General features: G+C 46.7%; 1 protein-coding gene and 1 long non-coding RNA gene across 5 annotated transcripts in view; one reads left to right on the plus strand and one right to left on the minus strand.

The window, feature by feature from the left end:
• Positions 1-5,696: 5,696 nt before the first annotated feature.
• Positions 5,697-12,593, minus strand: LOC310831988. Its single transcript, XR_014558092.1, has 3 exons — positions 12,336-12,593; positions 12,110-12,157; positions 5,697-6,967 (listed from the first exon to the last, which is right to left on the minus strand). It is a non-coding gene; the product is annotated as an uncharacterized lncRNA (long non-coding RNA).
• The window catches only part of PCSK6 (proprotein convertase subtilisin/kexin type 6), a 99,225-nt gene continuing 90,703 nt past the window's right edge, over positions 11,261-19,782 (plus strand). For 2 of the 4 annotated variants that reach the window (XR_014558033.1, XM_083713114.1), the window contains exon 1: positions 16,906-17,561. Coding sequence is in view for 1 of the 4 variants with exons in the window: in XM_083713114.1 (XP_083569240.1) it covers positions 17,391-17,561 (171 nt within the window). In the remaining 3 variants the exon portion in view is untranslated. Of the gene's footprint in view, positions 11,452-12,669; positions 12,799-16,905; positions 17,562-19,782 lie in introns of those variants that run through there. The other 2 variants (XM_083713115.1, XM_083713116.1) reach the window with 2 other exon arrangements.

Raw genomic sequence — 19,782 nt, forward strand, 5'->3', positions numbered from 1 at the left:
GAGGAAAACAAGAAAAAAAATATTCTGAATCTCAGAAGCCAGAACAGCAAGAGGGATCGCTGCGCAGTGAAAGCAGCAATCCCTCTTGCTCTTCTGGCTTCTGGGATAGCTGCGCAGCCTGCATTCGCTCCATAAGACGCACACACATTTCCCCTTACTTTTTAGGAGGGAAAAAGTGAGTCTTATAGAGCAAAAAATACGGTAGCTCTTTTGTGTTCTTAGCTCTGCTGAAATTCTGGTAAGGAGCTAATACACAAAACATCTTATTTATAACAATCAGTGTAGGTGTTATAAAGTTGTACCCAATGCTAGTCTTGCTCAGAGTGGACCGACTTAAATTAACAGACACGAATCCTATTATTTACTCATCATCATCATCATAATTTATTTATACCCTGCCCATCTGGCTGGGTATACTTATTGTATTTATATCCCACCTTTTCCTCCAAAGATGGCAAACATGGTTTTCCTGCTCCTCATTTAATTCCCACAACAACCTTGTGAGGTAGGTTAGGCTAAGAGGCTGTAGCTGGCGCACAGTCACCCAGAGAGCTTTATGGCTGACTGGGAATTTGAACCCTGGCCTTCCAGGTCCTGCTCCCAACATTCTAACCACTACACAACACTGGCTCACTTGGGTCCATTTATTTCAGTGGGTTTACTCTGAGTAGCTCACCTACAGTCTCCAAGGTTACATATACAGTACACTTTCCCCCATATATGTTGAAATCTTGCGAAAATAACCCCTCCGAACTGGGTTGTTGAAATTCCAGTGTGCCTTCAGCATACAGTAGTTGCACGACAGTTGAGGAGCTGATTTCAGCAGGGATGTGGCAATAGGGACCACACACCAAAAAAATGCCACCACATACAACAAACCACCCACCAGAACAACAACAACTGTGGGCTAATGAGCTTCCATGTCAGGAATGGATATTTTTGTGCAACAGACGTTCTGCAGTAAGAGAAAAAGGCAAATAAGGAAATGTGGATTGAAAATTAAATCTGGATTTAATGCAAAAAAGCACCGGTTGGCATTTGATGACTGTGATGTCACATGGACGGTGTGAAAACCTTTCGTCTATGAGCAGCACTGATTCCACAATAAACTTCCACTGGGAAGCACCCAATACTATTGAAGCAGGAAACAGTTTTGAAAATAAGAGCAGTAATTCTCTTGTCAGACCAATTCTTTGAAATATAAGTCCCAGTGAGTTCCACAGGGCCTGCTCTCTATTCTGTTTGCACTGGGCAGCAGCTGTACAGTTTGAGGAGGCCACGTTTACTCACAAGAAAACTCCACTGCATTCAGTTGAGTTTACTAGGGATGGACAAATCTGCCAATTTCAGTTTCTCTCAAGGCTCTAATTTTTCCAATCTCAAATTCAGTTCTCCACATCAGATGATGATGATGATGATGATAATATGAAAATTCATTGGCATATTTGCACAAATTTATCCCTATACATTTTTGTTGCAATTTTGACTAATATACAAAATTTCCCCCAATACAGTGCATTTTGTATGTTTTTTCCACAAATATATACATTTATGTGTATATCTTTGTATATAGTTTTTTGTACCCATTGCTTGGTTGGAAAACTGCGTTGAAAAATTCAGAGAAGTACAAATTTGGGAGGATGGCTGTGTTTAATTTGTTTGTTTAATTTAATTGTTTCAGTAAATGCAAATTAGGTAAGCTTGCCTTTAAATGCTAACAGAATCAGATTTCTCTCCCCTCCCCCATTCCAGGTCAGTGTGCATAAGATTATAGCCTCAATATGAATCTTCCTTGGTCATATCACAAGCCAATATTCAAAGAGCTATTAAACATATATATAGATAATTGTACAATTTTCAGCCAGAAGAGGAAGAATGTCTGTTTCAAACAGTATCCTTGATCAATTTCCCTTTTGAAAAACTGCCTAGTTTTCTTTCTAATTGGTTACTAAGAGCTTATTAATTTGACACAGGTCACAATTGTGCACCCAAGTAGCTACCAGAAACAGCCATCCTAACACATAAATCATGTTTAATATACAGTATTATTTTTTCAATTTCTACATAATCTTAGTAACATATTAACTTTCCATTAAACAGTAAAAATTCTTTCAGATGCCTCATTTTGGGGCAGAGTGTAATTATGTTTAACAAGGACTAATAAGTCATTTTCAGAATAGAAGCACATTAACTCCCCCCTTCTCTTGCCCTCTCTGAAGGAGAAATGGATGTTTAATTTATCTAGGGCTTAATTTATCGAGTCCAACGTCGAATATACGTCAGCTACAGCCCATGAATTTTGTTAACATTTCAATCTGTGTTTAGCCTGAAGAACTGCCAGCTTCAATAATGCTGTCTAAATTTTATTTTCTCTGTCTATTAACTATAATTTGAGTTGTATCGTATTTGTTGAGAGAGAACTACCCATATCTCCACTCTGGATCTCAAACTGGGATTAAACACTCCAAGATGCAAATTCTAAAAGCCTAAGGAGAATGCAATTGTGGGGGGACTGTTAAATCTTGCAAGGGGTGCTGTCATTTCCTCCCCCTTCCCCACAGGCTCCTGTGCCATTAAATACTACATAACAGAGAGAAATTCAACTGGTGACACTTTCTTCACCAGTCCATCTCCATCAACACTGGGGAAAGGTGCTGAAGGTGTGTGTGTTAAGTTCTTATTAAACTCTAGAGGCTGCCGCTATATTAGGAATCCTTCCTTACATATACACATATCCCTGATGGGCCACATTCCCTTCTGAGCAAGCTTCCGAGGGCCGCGTGACAGTGGTGGGCGAGGCCAGAGGGGAAAGTGGGCGGAGCAACAAATGTAAATTTTACCTTTTTCACAGCAGGCTAGTTTCTACACACACACACACACACACACACACACACACACCTCTCCATCCCGCTGAACAACAGACATTATTGGCTCCATTGAAGGAGACATTCCAGACTGGGGAAAACACTTGAGGAGGGCCCAAAGCAGGGTCAGTGAGAGAGGGAGTTTAGTGGGCCACACAGAGAGGGCTTGAGGGCCACATTTGTCCCCTGGGCCTGAATTTCCACAGAGGACTAAGCAATGAGAGCAGGGGATGGAGGAAGTGTTACATCCCCTCCTTTTTGTTTTTCCTGTGCTTGCCTAGTTTAATTATTGCCATTCACTCTTCCTAACATCTGTGTGCTCTGTGAAAATTATTAATGAAGATTCTGCTGTATTAAGGTCCCCCTAGCGGCCTGTCTAGAGAGGAGATGAACCTGGCCGTCGCTTCTGGGGATTACTCAAGGGTAAATTAACAAGATTGCTCTCCAGAGTACACAGCATGCAGCTGTTAAAATTTTAGCTTTAACCCCCCCTTTTTTATTTTATAAGGAAGAGCAAGAATTAGCAGGCCGTTTTATTACAGTTCTCAGATATATCAGGAACATAGGACTCTGCCTTATACTAGGTCACACCATTCATCCACCTAGCTCAGCACTGTCTACACTGACTGGCAGCTCTCCAGGGTTTCAGGCAGGGAACAGTCCCAGCCTTACCTGGAGATGCCTGGGATTGAACCTTCTGCATTCAAAGCAGGTGTCTGCCACTGAGCTACAGCCCTTCTCCTTAAGCCTTAGCCAATGCAGCACATATAGGGTTGCCAACTGATTAGGGAGGGACCTGTTCTGCTCCTCTAAAAGCCATTAGTTTGGTAGAAATACCATATTGGCCCGAATATAAGCTGCACCCGGATATAAGCCGCACCTTTAAAATTCAAGAGGGGGGGGGGAGACAATACCCAAATACAGTGGTACCTTGGGTTACATATGCTTCAGGTTACATACGCTTCAGGTTACAGACTCCCCTAACCCAGAAATAGTGCTTCAGGTTAAGAACTTTGCTTCAGGATGGGAACAGAAATCGTGCTCTGATGGTGCGGCAGCAGCAGGAGGCCCCATTAGCTAAAGTGGTGCTTCAGGTTAAGAACAATTCGACCTCTGGAACGAATTAAGTACTTAACCCGAGGTACCACTGTATAAGCTTCTCTCTTAAAACTCTGCAGGTACACACACCTGTTCCATTTTACCGTATGTCTGTTTCAGCAGCGATATCGTAAATGCCTATTTTTGTAAGGTCATGAATTTAAGCCCCACTTTAATATTTCACGGTCGGAATTTGGGGGAAAAGTGTGGCTTTTATTCGGGCCAATATGGTAAGCAGGTTAGGCTTTTAATGGTGTACAGAGAAACATTGTCGTCTGCTTAGGTCTACAGATCAAAACTGCTGCTAAATCCCCCTAGCCCCACACAAAACATTTAAAGTATTGGGCTAGATCAATATTCCATTTCACATTTTAAGCACTTGCCTTAGCATTTATAATATTACAGAGATAGGTCAAGCTGCTGATGGTTTTGCCTTATGGAATAGCATTCCTCAAGGCACCCGAGGGCAGCAAGCTAGTTTAAGGCACGCAGGATAGGCTGTGGGGCACATGCAGGCCTGTTCTCCAACAGAAGGGAAGGCTTCAAAAGGCCCTCCGGCAGCTGCCGCCTGAGGCAGTTGCTTCACTCTGCCTCACGGTAGGGCCGTCTGTGTTGATACGTTCCAGAGGCTGGTCAAGCTGCCAATGGCTTTGCCAGTAGTCCAGATTCCGAGAGCTGCCTTCTGTTTGTTTTGAAGCCTCTGGGGCTAAAGGGAATGATTCTACCATCTGTAAATACCTGTCTTTCGGGAGGACAGGTGAGCCTGATGAGCAAGAGCTATTTTTGACAGGGAACATATTGTGTAAAGGAGGCTGGGGGGATTTCTAAAAAGATGCTCTCTATTCCCTGCTCAGGAAATTCCACCCATCGCTCCGCGTCTTGCTGCTGCCACCGGCAGCTCTGCAGTACTCAGTGTGCAGTTCATTCAAGGGCACCTGTTGCCATTTCTCCTGACATTTATGAATAACACCTTTTACCTTGACTGCCTTTTGTCCTGTTCTTCCTCTTTTTTTTTTTTTAATTTAGCATGTTTTACCACACCTCTGTTTAGTTAAGGCAGCGCTGGCAACATAAGGACAAATCCATACTATACATTTTAAGCACATTCAGTGTGCATTCAAAGCACATGCTCACCCACCCACCCAAATCCTGGGAACTGTAGTTTTTGTTACCAAAAAGGAGCAATGCAGCAGCGAGCAGCTGGCTGGAAAGTCAAACAGGATGTTGATGTTTGTGACTGTTACTGTGGGAAAAGGGGGCAGTCCATTCACTGTACTGAGCACCGGATGTTAGCTCAGTGTGTCATCTGACCTGTACTGGAAGTACATGGGAGGAGTTATATTCTCTCTGCTGTTGGTGTAAATAGAGTGCAGACATGTTTCTCTGTACTGCTGCAAAAGACAGAAATAAAGGCATGTAAATATATTTCTGTCTGTCTCTTTCCCCTCCCTGGGGATAGCAGGGAGGAGAGTGAAGGAGTGGTGTGTTCTTCTCACGTATGAGAAGGATCGCCGATAAGAGACCTCGCCTGTTTCCTGCCGGGAGTCGCAGACGGGGAGGTCAACAAGGAAATCAGCCGGTGCCTGGAGAGTGGCACATTCCTCTGACAAGGCCTGATTTCAACAGTTTTTTCCCCTTACGGTGCTCCCCTGTCCAGCACCCAGTTCCCAGAATTCTTTGCGGGAAGTCGTGTGTCAAATATGCTTTAAACGTACAGTGTGGATCTGTTTTCGTATAGTGTTATTGTGGCACCTGGACAGCTTGCCAATGAAACCCAGAGAAAGAACCGCAGCTGCTGGATGTTAAAAAATTAAAAGGAGGAGGAGGAGGCATTCTTCTTCCTTCTATCACTTATATCGAGGAGAGGGGAGCTGCGGTCCTCCAGATATCCCTGGACTACAGCCCTCATCTTCTCTGTCCATTGGCCATGCTCGCTGGGGCTGATGGGAGTTGGAGTCCAATCACACCTGGCAGTCAAAAGTTCCAACACCCCGGCATCCTTGGCAGCATGCAGACAATAACCAAATAATCCCCTCCAAAAGTCCTTTAACCGATAGAGACTTTCCAACAGTCAAGGCAAAAGGTCTTTTCAGCTCGGCTACCTCAGCTCCTTTTAAGTGGGTCGGGAATTGGAGGCTCAGTAGCAGTTGCTCGTCTATTCCTTCAATCACCCTTTCACAATTGGCCATGCTGGCTGGAGATGATAGAAGTGTTAGTCCAACAACATAGGGAGGGCTACAGGCCCCCCACCCCACACCTGTGCCTTATATATTCCACAATATTTGTAATTGATTTAACTAAGCCACAAACTGGGGTTGCTAACGGATCAGGGGGGAAATGGCCCAGCCTGCTCTTGTGCCTTTTCCAGCAGCTTAATTTGCAGAAATGTGGAGCTTTTGATGGAATGGAGACGAGTTAGCTGCTCATTCCCGCAGACTGGATCACTCTTAGAAGCTGGTAGTCCCTGGAAACAAACAAGTTTTGGAAATAACTAAGAACCTCCTGAAAGCAATGTCCTGAATCTGCTGCATTTTGTCGATTCCATTACTGAAGGCACACCCATTTTTTTGTCTGTCTCTCTTTAGAGTCCTTAATGCAGAGGCTGCCGGTCTTTGTGGGTCCGTGGGCACATTTGCAAACCAGAGAAACTGTTGTGGGCACCACAACCATGCATGCACAACATGTATGCACTGCAACCGTGAATGTATCACAGCCACACTCCATAATTGCAAGCCCACATGTGCATGCAGAATGGAAAGCTTTTTTCAAGCCTAATTTCAGTAAGAGGAGAGATTGGATCCTGTGGATGCCAGGGAACACCTCTAAGGGTGGTTCTGTGCCCACAATGCTGTATTGGTGACCAATGCCTTTATGTGTTTCGGCTTCCCTCTCTTTGGTGGGAAAGGATGGCGACCACTCAAGCAAGGGCTGGATTTCAGTAACTCCATATTGTGTTGCTAGCCATGGGAAACATTGCGGTTCCTATCTTCTTGGGGGGGGGGGGGCTTTTCTGTTTCAAGAAGAGGCAACCAAGAGGTGACACAACAGAAGTATGTAATATTATTCATGGCATGGAGAAAGCGGTCAGAGGACAGTTTTTCTCCCTTTCTCATAACACTGCAATTTGGGAACATCTAATGTTGGAAGACGCAGGACAGATGAAAGGAAATACTTCTCTGTGCATCACATAAACTATTTAACTCTCTCCCACAGGAGGCAGTGAGGCCAACAACGTGGATGGCTTTAAAATAGGATTGGGCATGTTCCGGGAGGATAAGGATATCAATGCCTACTAGCCATGATGGCTATGCTCTGCCTCCATGGTCAGAGACAGTGGTGCTTCAAGTACCAGTTGCTGAAAACCAGAGGAGGAGACTGTGCTCTTGTGCTTGGGTCCCGCTTGTGGGTTTCCCACAGGCATCTGTTTGGCCACTGTGAGAACAGGATGCTGGACTAGATGGCCATTGGCTTCATCCAGCAGGCTGTTCCTACATTATTAGGCAAGGTAAGGTAAGGTAAGGTAAGGGTAAAGAACCCCAGGATGGTTAAGTCCAGTCAAAGGCGGCTATGGGGTTGTGGAGCTCATCTTGCTTTCAGGCTGAGGGAGCCGGTGTTTGTCCATAGACAGTTTTCCAGGTCATGTGGCCGTCATGACTAAACCGCTTCTGGCGCATGGAGGAACGTGACGAGTGTTAGACTGCATGGAAACACCGTTTACCTTCCTGCCGGAGCGGTACCTATTTATCTACTTGCACTGGCATACTTTCAAACTGCTAGGTTGGCGGGAGCTGGGACAGAGCAACGGGAGCTCACCCCGTCATGGGGATTTAAACCGCCGACCTTCCAATCAGCAAGCCCAAGAGGCTCAGTGGTTTAGACCACAATGCCAGCCCTGCTCCATCCCCACCCAATGTGGAGAAATGGAACAGGCTTGGATATTTTGCATTCTTTCTTTTTGTACCCCAGCCAAGCTTCACCCATTGAATTTCTGCCTTTGGGGCCGCTGCCTAAAAGCTGAAGAGTTTGCAAACTCCGCAGCCTGGCGATGGCGAGCCAGACTTCTGTCACATCTAAGGAAGAGAGGCTGCTCTTTGTATGCTGCCGGAACAGGACCTCGGTGGTTTTCCACTGTGTTTGCATCAACACCAATTTCCAGCGTGGCTCGTGGAGTTTCTTGGGGGTGGGGTGGGGAGGGTGAGCTTTGCACATGGAGCAGACTTTAAAGCTTTATTTCTTTCAATAATATATTGCTTCTTGGGACCAGAGCCATGGAAACGCACACTGAGTGTTTGTATGAAGGCAAAGGAGCAGAAGAAAGCCCAGGCTTTTTCTGTTTGCCTAAGGGAATCCATTGCAGGCCTGCTCTGTATTTACTGAGCACATTCTTTATTTATTTAACTTATTGAACTCGTGCTACTGAGGGTGCCATTGCCCACAGTCCGTGTGGCTTTCCCCATCGCTCTGTTTATGAAAGGAATCTAGGAACCAGTGGCGTGTGGGTATGGGTGATAAATTTATCTGCTTCACGTTGGCAAAAGTTGAACTCGTGGGTGCTTGGGGTCTAAAGCCCGGAAATATACCCAAAAAGCCACTTGGAGATATGTGCACACTAAAACTTCAGACCTACAGATCCTGCAGTGTGACAAAGATGACGATAGGGACAGGAAGCCAAGTCAGACCATTGGTCCATCTAGCTCAGTATTGTCTGCATTGATTGGCAGAGACTCTGCAGGGTTTCATAGAATCCCTGTTGGAAGGGACCTAAGGGTCCTTTCGGGAGACGTGGGTGGCGCTGTGGTCTAAACCACTGAGCCTCTTGGGCTTGCTGATCAGAAGGTTGGTGGTTCGAATCCCTGCAACAGGGTGAGCTCCCGTTGCTTGGTCCCTGCTCCTGTCAACCTAGCAGTTCGAAAGCACACCAAAAAGTGCAAGTAGATAAATAGGTACCACTCCGGCGGGAAGGTAAACAGCGTTTCCATGCACTGCTCTGGTTCACCAGAAGTGGCTTAGTCATGCTAGCCACATGACCCGGAAAAACTGTCTGCGGACAAACGCCAGCTCCCTCAGCCTGTAAAGCAAGATGAGCGCCGCAACCCCAGAGTCGTCTGTGACTGGACTTAACTGTGGGGGTCCTTTATCTTTACCTTTTTAAGGGTCGTTTCAAGCACAGTCTTTCCCAGCCCTACTTGGAGATGCCTGGGGTTGAACCTGGGACCTTCTGCATTCTGCATGAAAAGCAGATGTTCTCCCACTGAGCTATATGGTACCTGTCCCTTTTCTGGGTATATGTGTGAGACCCCAATGTTCTCACACCAAGGATCACAGCCTAAGGCAATGGTAGCTAATGTGATGCCCTTCTGATGCTGTGGACTGTTGCTTTCAACAGCCCCATTCAACACAGCCAATGGTCAGGGGGCACTCAGATTAATTTGTTGCAAGCCTTTGGTCATCACAAAGATGCAAACAGCATAGAAACACATTTGAGCACAGGTGGTTCCCAACACACAGGACCCCATGCTGTACAACAAAATTCTGTCTGATCCATTGAGCTGTGGAAGCAAACTTAGAAACCTTGCATAAACTTATTTATCCCCATCTATCAACAAATAACAGGCTTTCTCTTTATTATTTTTAAAAAAAGGAAGCTCTCTGGAGAATTCCTTTGAGAAATCTGTCCTAAGGAGAATCGTACCAGGAGCGATGGTGAACATAATGAACAACACTTTCCACCTCTCCCTGGCTGCAGAATGGTCATGGCTGATGGGAGTTGTGTTCCAGCAACAGCTGGAGACAGTGCCTTATCATTAGGCAAAGTGAGTGGTTTAACAGCCAATCCCTCTTCCCAGGGAAATCTGAAAATTGTAGCTCTGCGCGGAGAATATGGGACTCCTAGCAACTCTCAGCATCTTTAACCAACTACATTTCCCAGGATTCTTTGGAGGAGGCCATGACTCTTTAAAGTGGTACGATACACCTTTAAATGTATAGTGCGGATGGGCCCATACTCTTGACCTGTAACTACTGGAAAGTGCTGAATTAGCTTTGAAACAAACGTCTTCTCTTTTGAAATTCACTGTTTTCTGACTGACTGCAGTGACCCCCTGAATTCCTTGAGACGTGACAGATTCCTTCCTCTCAAGGCACATGCTTCTGAGAGGCTAATCACAGGATTAGATAATAAGATCTGTTTGCTGTGATTCCAATAATCCAGTCTCTGCTTTAGCAAAGTGAAAGGTAAAGCAAATCTCAGATAAAAATCAAGCCGGGGGTTTTGAGTACTCGATACTTAGGAAAATCTGGTCTTAAGAGTTGAAATCTCCTCGGCTTTTATGGCAACTACTATTCCATGCTAAGTGGCAAAAAATGCAAGACTGAGTCTTTTGCTAACCCACTGCTTGGAGTAGCAGCATAAGTATAGTCTTATGATCTAATTCAAGGGTAGCCAAGTTGGCTCTCTCCAGTTGTTGCATGGCCAAAAGTCAGGGATGTTTGAGACCATTGGAGATAATCCATTAGGCAAGTAGAACGCTGTCCCACCAAGCTCAGACTGTCCTCAGCCAGTCCCCACCTGCCCACTTCCTTACTTACAACTAGTCCAGGCTGTGGCTTAGACGGTCTACCTCCTTGTCCTTGTTCACAGTGTTGCCCTTGGAGAGCTCAGCAGGGAGGAGGATGGAGACAAACCCAGAATTCACTAGCTCCACTTACCATTGGGGCTAGCTCCACCAGCTATGTGCTCTGGTGCCCCCTAGTGTTGGCCTCCCTGACTTTTTTCCCTACTCTTCCCATTGGGTGCCATTTTCCACTGGTGGGAACTGTAATCCAGCAACATCTAGAAGTCACAATATCAGCTACTCTGGGTGTTCCAGACAGGGACTTAAAACGGCAAATAGGTTGGTAACAGAAATTGGCAACCGGCATATTTTTGCAACGCTGCATTTTCCACAGAAAGGGAAAATCTGGATTCAATTTGAGAAGGGAAGAAAAATAGGCTGGCATTTTGATGCTAACAATGTTGTGTTGACACTTTAGCTGCTTCTACACTAGGCATTTAAAGCACATGCCTTCCCCCAAAGAATCATGGGGATTGTAATTTACCCCTCACAGAGCTACAATTCCCAGAACCCTTGACAAATTGCAGTTCCCAGAATTCTTTGCAGGAAGGCATGTGCTTTAAATGCATGGTGTGCGCACAGCCTTTGAAAACTCTGCATTCATAAAGAGCAGCAATCCTCCAATAAACATTTATTTGAAAGCACCCTTTCCCTTCCTTGCTATTGCAGAAGGACCTCAGATTGCCATACTGGCTGACTCTAAGAATCTCTGCCTACCATTGGCTGAACTGCTCTGACCTCCCAGAAGGACCAGGCAAGACAGGGTGTCCTAGGAAAGGAAGGCTGGAGAAGAATATAAGGGAGCATTTGAAAAAAGGAGAAGGAAAACTGGAAAAGGAACAGAGGAGAAATGCAGAAGGAAAGGAGCTTCAGAGGTAAAGAAAGCTGAAATTCTTGCAGATACGAACTGTTTCACCTTGCCAATTTTTGCATCCCCTCCTCCCCTCCCCTCCCCTCTGGAGAAGTATTTGAAGTGGTTTTTCCTTACCCTTAATTGCTTGGCTCACAAATTTCATTGAACTGTTTGCATCACACAGTGTGCCTCTAGCTTTGAATTGAAACATTCATGCAGGAAAGGTTATTATGATAAATATTCATTTCATGATTGCATCCACCGCCTGGGCTGGAACTCTGGATCCAGTTCGGGCCTGGCATCAGCACCTGGTGCCCCAAGGCCCATGTAGCCCTGACAGGGTCCACTGATGAAGCCCCCACCCCCTACATCTGTTTACCTCCTGCCTCAACTGGGACACTCTGAGAAGCATCAGGCAGCTGTATTTAGCCATACATATCCCACCATGTCCCAACCTGGCATTACTCTGGGACATGGTGGGACATGGTGGGACCAGGTAGCTAGACCCAGCTGCCCAATCAGCACTCTCTGGAGGGCTGTCATGGCAGCCAGATAAACCCAACAGAACACACCCAAAGAGGAGGTAGCTCATCTGAGGACGCTTTGACCAGAACCTGCCCAAACCTGGAGCCCTCCCTGGCCTAGTTTGAGGAGATTTGAAATAATAACTAACTACTAACTAGCAACAGATCTCCAGGGTTTCAGACAGCTGTCATTCCCAGCCCTATCTGAAGATGCTAGGAATTGACCCTGGGGCCCTCAGCATCCCTAAAGCAAAGCATCCCTACCAGTCCTTGGTACATAGGAGCCTATGAAGTCAGGCTACATCTAGTTCAGTACTGTACTGTTTACACTGCATGACGCTGGCTCTCCAGCTTTTCAGGCAGGGGACATTCCCAGCCCTACGTCAAGATGTCAGGGATTGAACCTCCGCATGCAAAGCAGATGCTCTACCACTGAGCTAAGACACTTTCCTCAGGGCCCAGTACCTTAAGGAGAGCAGAAAAAGACAACATTAGCTTCCAAGACCTTTGGTTGTATAAAGCAACCTTTTGGTGCTTGCTATTCCTTCCCTGATTGCACCATCCCAGCAATTATGACACCTTTCTTCCCTAACCAGGAAATGGTCCTTTGTGTGATGCATCATCAGAGGGTCCTAGTCAGGCAGCAAATCAGACTCAGGACATCAATAAAACAACAGCCTTTCCCTTTGATGGCATGTTGGTATAATACATCAGTGGAGCAATGGGTTGCCCCGATTATGTATCGGCGCCATCCATCATTGGCGGAGGAGAACCTCTGAGAATGTATTATTCCTGGCACATCATCATCATTCGATAAACAGAAGCACCATGAGCCAAGAGCCACTGTAAGTTCGCAGGCAAGACAAATATCTGCTCCTTAATGGTCCATTCAGGGAAATCGTAGCTCAAATGCGATGAATTCATATGGGTTATTCTCTGCTGATTTTGCTGTAGCTGGAGGGGCTGCAGATGGAACCAGGGACCGTCTGCAAGAGTGAAGGGTGGGGAGAAGCACATTTCTGTGATGGGAGTTGGCCTCTCCCAAACACACACAGGGTTGAGATTGCTCAGATGCTTGTGACCATGGCAGCACTCAACCCGGTGAAAAAAGCCTTAAAACAAGGACGGGCTAAAATCCTTAGCAGAATATAGAAGCTGAGCTTTTATTTAAAACTCACTCACCCATTTCTAAGCCTTAAAGCAGTGCAGAAAAATGTAAATGTGTGTATGCCCTCTGAATACATACGTATTGAATTCTAGGTAAAGGTAAAGGTAAAGGTACCCCTGCCCGTACGGGCCAGTCTTGACAGACTCTGGGGTTGTGCGCCCATCTCACTTAAGAGGCCAGGGGCCAGCGCTGTCCGGAGACACTTCCGGGTCACGTGGCCAGCGTGACAAAGCTGCATCTGGCGAGCCAGAGCCGCACACGGAAACGCCGTTTACCTTCCCGCTGGTAAGCGGTCCCTATTTATCTACTTGCACCCGGAGGTGCTACCTATTGGTAAATGTTTATTTCCAAGCAAAAAGCTTTATGATGAGCCTTAAAGGCAGAGTTAAGAGGGTTTATTTGGTGTTGGTGGTTGGGTGGTTGGTTTAGAATTCCACTCTTCCGCTGAAAACAGAAAGGATTTCAAAGTGTTTTACTGCGGCTGGATTAAAAAGACCCAAAAGGAACACAGGAAGCTGCCTTATACTGAGTCAGAGCAGTGGTCCATCTAGCTCAGTATTGTTTACACTGACTGGCAGTGGCTCTTTGGGGTTTTCAGACCAGGGACACTCTCAGCCCTGCCAGATATGGAACCTGGGACCTTTAGCATACTAAGCCATTCAACAATGAGCTACAACCCTTCCCCCAAACCAGTGAATTAGTAAACTCATGGAAACAACTGAAGCTGCCTATATACTGAGTCAGACTCTTGTTCCATCCAGCCCAGTACTGTCTTCACTGACTGGAAGCAGCTTTCAAGAGTTTCAGTCTCTCGCTGCCTGAAGATGCCGGGGACTGAAATGGGTAGAGTTGAGTTGAGAAACAACTATAATACACACACATCCTGCTATTATGCACAGGATAGAAGCTTAAATTTGGGGTCCCCTCCAAGCCACTGCCAAGGTTTTGAAGTCCTTTTGCAGAGTTTTGCGGCCAATAATACCTCGTGTTTTAATAATAATAATAAATTTTATTTATACCCCGCCCTCCCCAGCCGAGACCGGGCTCAGGGTGGCTAACACCAAATGTATAATACATTAAAAACACAAAATCAAATGATTAGTTTAAAATACTATTCAAATCACATTTAAAATCAGAATAAAATTAATTGGGAATCCACGAATCATAACCATAGGGGTAAGGAATTAAAAGTTCACCAGGCCCGGCCACTTGTGTTGAGCCAAGGAGGCCACTTACATATAGGGTCCCATAGAAAGAAGGGGGTCAGACTGTGCCCGGACCAAAGGCCTGGCGGAACAGCTCCGTCTTGCAGGCCCTGCAGCATCCCCTAAACTGAACAATTGATACATCAACCCTGGGGGTCATAGGTAACACCCCCAAAAAACAACCTTCTCCAATTCACCCTAAACCGGGGTCAAAGTTTTGCAAAAACCCACATTTTGCAGTGTCCTCCAAACTTAGAAATCAGTACTCAAATTGGGGATTTGTAGTTACTGAATCTGAATAGGCAGTGCTTCAGAGTACATTGCAGAGCCAGATGTTGAAAACTGATAAGCTTTGGATAGGTGTTGCAAACCATAATCTGTTCTTAAAGGCCCATCTGCACAGGTGAGAGAGAGAGATGTCACACCATCAACTTAGCATCCCAATCAACATACTGTACAACTGTTGCTTTGTTTTCCAGGCAGTGATGCATTTCCTCTTTATAATCACAGCCACTCATCAAGAGTAAACCTTCCTTTTAAAATGATAAGAGACAATGGTCTCCTGCCCTAGACCTGACCCCAAGCCAATCATGTTTTTTTAAGCAAAGGTCAGTGTCCTTTTTTTACAGCAAGGTGCTCAATTCTAGATGTTCTTAGGTAAAAGAGTTCTGGTCTGCTGTAGTCAAAACAAAATGAAAATTTCCTTCCAGTAGCACCTTACAGACTAACTTTGTTACTGGTATGAGCGTTTGTGTATCTGAAGAAGTGTGTATGCACACGAAAGCTCATACCAATAACAAACTTCGTTGGTCTCTAAGGTGCTACTGGAAGGAATTTTTAAATTTTGTTTAGATAAGAGAGTAATCCATGGATGAGGGAGGGGAATCCTCAAGCCCATGAACACTCCCCAGGAGAGATCCCTCGCTGGCCCAACTTTTAATTTTCCTTGAATGGTTTTGCCTGGCCAGAATGTGTCCTCGAACTCTGATTATGCATCCTGTTGGATGCAAGGGAGCTACAGAGGGTGTGTGTGTGTGTGTGTGTGTGTGTGTGTGTGTGTGTGTGTAGAAACTAGCCTACCATGCAAAGGTAAAATTTGCATTCATCGCACCACCTACTTTTGTCTCTGGCTCCACCTAGCACTGCTGTGTGGCCCTTGGAATATGAATGCAGCCCTTGGGCTGAAAAATATTCCACAGCACAGGTCTCAAGGGTGGTCCAGCCCATTTTGCCACCTGCTGCTGTGCCTCGCCTCCCACTTTGGCTGCCACCAGAATGCCCCCCTTGCTGAAACTTGGAGAAAGGGGGTGCTTCACAAGGCCTTGGTACTCATTGCATTCAGCAGCAGTCTGTCCCACTGCTGAACACCTTTTACTATTAGGAAGATTCTCCCAACAACTTTTTTAAAAAATATATTCCACCCCCTGCAATTTCTGCCTGTTGATTTCTAGCCTTGTCCTCTGGAGGAACAGACAAGTTTGCTCTATCTTCTGTGTGACGTGGCATACAGAGAAAAATGTAACTCCTAGTCAAAGGTATACTGCTTCTGTGTCTGGAGGTTTTGCTTTATTATCCTGGTTCATGGTCATTGATAGGTCTATAATGAGTTTTGCTTTCCCCCTCCCCATCCAACAGAGACTATGAATTCCCTGGGGCAGAGCCTGGCATTTCTGAGCAACAAGCCTTAAACTCAAATTTAGACACTTGAGGGTATTTGCTTTGTTTCACAACTACTAATTTAAGCATGTAAGAGAGGTGACCGAGTGAAACACATTAACTCCTGTGAATGTTGTCATATTAAAACTGAGTTTAAATGTACTTATAAATTAATAAAAAGGTATGTGAACATGCTTTCTCAAATCAGCTAGGACTCTCTGGATTATTGAGAGGGCCTGGTAGTCACTGATAGTTTTACCTTCCTTGAATTTGTCTCATTCCCTTCTAAGTCCACCCAAGTTGGGAGCCAGCACTTCACCCTGAGAAGTCGAACTCCATGGTTTACACTGTGTTGAGTACTTTCTTGTCTCTCTACCAATATCCAGCTTCACTGGAAGACCTGGGTTATAGAAGAGGAAAAAGATTTTCCCCTATCCAGTTTCCTCACACCATGCATAGTTTTATGCAACTCAATCATGTTTCCCCCTTTTTTCTGAGCTCAGAAAACCCCCAAACCTTTTCTCACAGGGAATAACTCCCTTGTGGATCTGGATTGCCTTTTTGGGCACCTTGTGGATCTGGGTTGCCTTTTGGGGCACCTTCTGTAATATTTGTGGGTCCGATGACAAAACACCCTGAAAGTGGAAGTTTTGTGAAGAAGCTTTATTCAATGCGGCCTCGAAGACCTTCTGCTAAATCGCAAAACTAAAAGCCTAAGCAGCGGCCCAGATCATGTGACCCAGGAGGGGGTGACCGTGAACCAGTGGCGTAGCGTGGGTTGTCAGCACCCGGGGCAAGGCAAGTAATTTGTGCCCCCTAACCCGTGGATTTTAGCACTAGTCTCTTCCACTAGATTAGCGCCCCCCCCCAGATGTTGCGCCCGGTGCGGCCGGCCCCCCTGCACCCCCCATGCTACGCCACTGCCGTGAACGACTGATTTGAACCCCAAGCGATCCGCTTTCGCTCGGTTTAGACGGCCAAACCAGTTCTTCCGACTGGGGGGCGGCAGCAACAGCTCCCAAACTCTCCGGCTTTTTCAACAGCGACAAGCTGAAGAAGAGCGCGCGTGGAAGGGCTTCGGCGGCTCCCAGATCCGGGCTCGCCTCCTCCCGGCGGCGGGCTTGCCTCCCGCCGGGCCGCCAATCTCGGCTTCTGCTGCGCCGCCGGGATCCCGAGCGGATCCTTCCCCGCCTCCATCTCTCCGTCCGCCCCATCCTCCCCCCCGCTGCCCGGCTGCGCCCGCCTCAAAAAGGCTGAGCTCCCCCCACTGGCCGGCTGAGGCAGGCGGGGGCCTGTCTGCGATTCGCTCGCGCCGGCTTCGGAGCGGGCGTCTGTGCGCGCCGTCGCCGCCAGCGGGTCTCTCGCTGCGCCTCTCCCCGCGCGCAAAGAGCCCTGCGCCGCCGCCACCATGCGCGCCTTCGGGGCTTGCCTGCTCCTCCTCCTGCTGGCGGCGCTGCCCGCTTGCCCGGCCCGGCGCCCCCGGACCGTCTATACCAACCACTGGGCTGTGCGGGTGCTGGGGGGCCCCGACGAGGCGCATCGGCTGGCCTCCGCTTACGGCTACCTGAACCTCGGACAGGTGAGAGAGGCAAAACTTTTCCTTCTTTCCATTCGCTGTTCTGGAACGCGAGGATCCTGCACGAGCGGATCCCGAGTGTGGGGGGTGGGTAGGTGCCGGGGATGATTTTTTTGGGGGGTGCTCCAAGCTGTTCCCCGTCTATAGTTTCGTAGCAGCGCTGCTCCCCAGAAGGAACTTCCCGTGCGCCCCCAAGGAACTTTCGGTCCAGTTTTTGGCACCGCTTTGCCGCCGTCTCCCCGCTGGGAGAAACCCAGGAAAGGTGCAGTGTCCACGGTGCCGGTCCGGTTTAAGGCAAGCATCGCTTCTGGATCGAAGGGGGTTCGGTAGAAAAACCCGCACGCGCGCGTGCAAGTGGAAATCTGGAGCCTTGCCGCACCTTTAAGACTAGCACGTTTAAGGTGCAAGCCTGTACGTGTCTGCTCGGCAGTAAGCCCACATGGAGTTCACTGGGACTTCAGGCAAATGAGCATAGGATCGCCGCAGTATTAAAGCCGGCTTCCTTACATGCAAACTGGGCTCCAGGCGATGAAAGCCAGGAGGACAACGACCCAGTGAAACCAGTGGAATCCTTAACAGGTTCCTGGGTTAAGTACTTAATAGATCCCTGCCAGTTTCTGTGGAAGAGTGAAATCTGAGCATATTCTTAGCTCTCTCTTGGAAACGAATGGGGCTTTAAAAGTGCTGAACTCCAACTGGGTGAGTGCCCTAAGAAAATTGTGGCAGATGTTTTCAGGGGCTGGAGTCCAGTTTTGCAGATGTGTGGTCTGTGTAGGTCTCTCTGTCTCTTCTCTCTGTCTCTTGCCCCAGCTTTATTTGGTCCCCATGTTTTGGGGACTTTCACCCCCAGTCGTCCCCAGCCAGCATGGCAGTGGTGAGAGATGATGAGAGTTGTAGTCCAACAACATCTGGTGATCCGAGGTTGGGGAAGACTGCCGTAACCTATGAAAATGTACATCACAACATATGTGTGAGTCATTTAAAAAAAAAGATGCCACAGATTCTTTGCTAGGACTGAATCTCTGGGTTTTTAAATATATAACTATGAAGTGCATAAGACTGATGGATTCTTTTCAGAATGGAGGTTTGTCGGGTCTTTGGGAAGACACTAGATGCTTGAAAGGTAGAATCCCAGCGTTACAGGTTGTATGTCATTTGGGAGAAGGGCGAGCTACAAGTTGCGGAGACGGAGAAAGCTTTTACGCTTTTACATAGTGAGCTGCCTTATCAGACCATTGCTCTAGCTCTAGTCTTGAACAGCACTGCCCCTCCAGCTCTCAGGCAAACAGGCCTTTAATTTGATCATGTACCTGGCATTGCTAAGGGTTGAACCCAGGGCAACCTGGCGGCTTCTTAAATAGGAAGTTTTAAAAGTCCAGGCAGTGTTTCCGTGTTCGATGCTGGCAATTTGCTCCTGCTGGCTCTGTGGAGGTGGATCCTGGATCGGTGGGAGCCAACAGGAGTTTTCTTCTTCCCTGCATGACCTCTCCCCTTCCCCACCATCTGCATTCTCTGTAGTCATTTCAGTGACACCCCCTACTCAGCCTCAAATCCCTCTCATTAAATCCATCATGACTCTCCCAGGCTATTGTTCTTCCAGATTCATCTTTCTTTCTTTCTTTCTTTCTTTCTTTCTTTCTTTCTTTCTTCAGTCTCCAGAGCTTCTTAGACTGTGCATACTCCATACATTTAAAGCTTACCCATCCCGAAAAAGGGAACTGTAGTTTATTCAGATGGGAGTTGTAGCTCTGTGAGTTGTTACCTACAATTCCTGGGATTCTTTGACTGTATGTGTGTTTTAAATGTGCTTTAAATGTACGGAGAGTATTCAGTAGCCTGCCCTCCCCATCCCAATCCCCACCAATTAATTTTCAGCTCAACCCCAACTTTTGCTGAATGGTTCCATCCAACCGGCTCTAGTTGACACATGATAGCAGATGGACCTAAAAGGTAATTAGTCAGCTAAAGCATGACAGAAAACATCTGAGGCGGACTCCGAGGGGAACTGCCAAGTGGAAATGAATCAATATTTAATTTTTGCACAGCAAAATGCACCCTTATCAATTTAATACCGTTTATAAAGCTATTTTATATATTTCTTCCCCAACTGCTGTACGTAAGACTAATCAATTTTTCTGTGGGTGTTGGTTTTTTTAAGGGTTGGGGTGTGTGACAGTGGGGAGGGGGGAGCGGAGAAGGATTGCTATAAAGATGGAAATGTTTA

This window comes from Podarcis gaigeae, assembly GCF_964106915.1.
Source record: "Podarcis gaigeae genome assembly, chromosome: 14".
NCBI lineage: Eukaryota > Metazoa > Chordata > Lepidosauria > Squamata > Lacertidae > Podarcis > Podarcis gaigeae.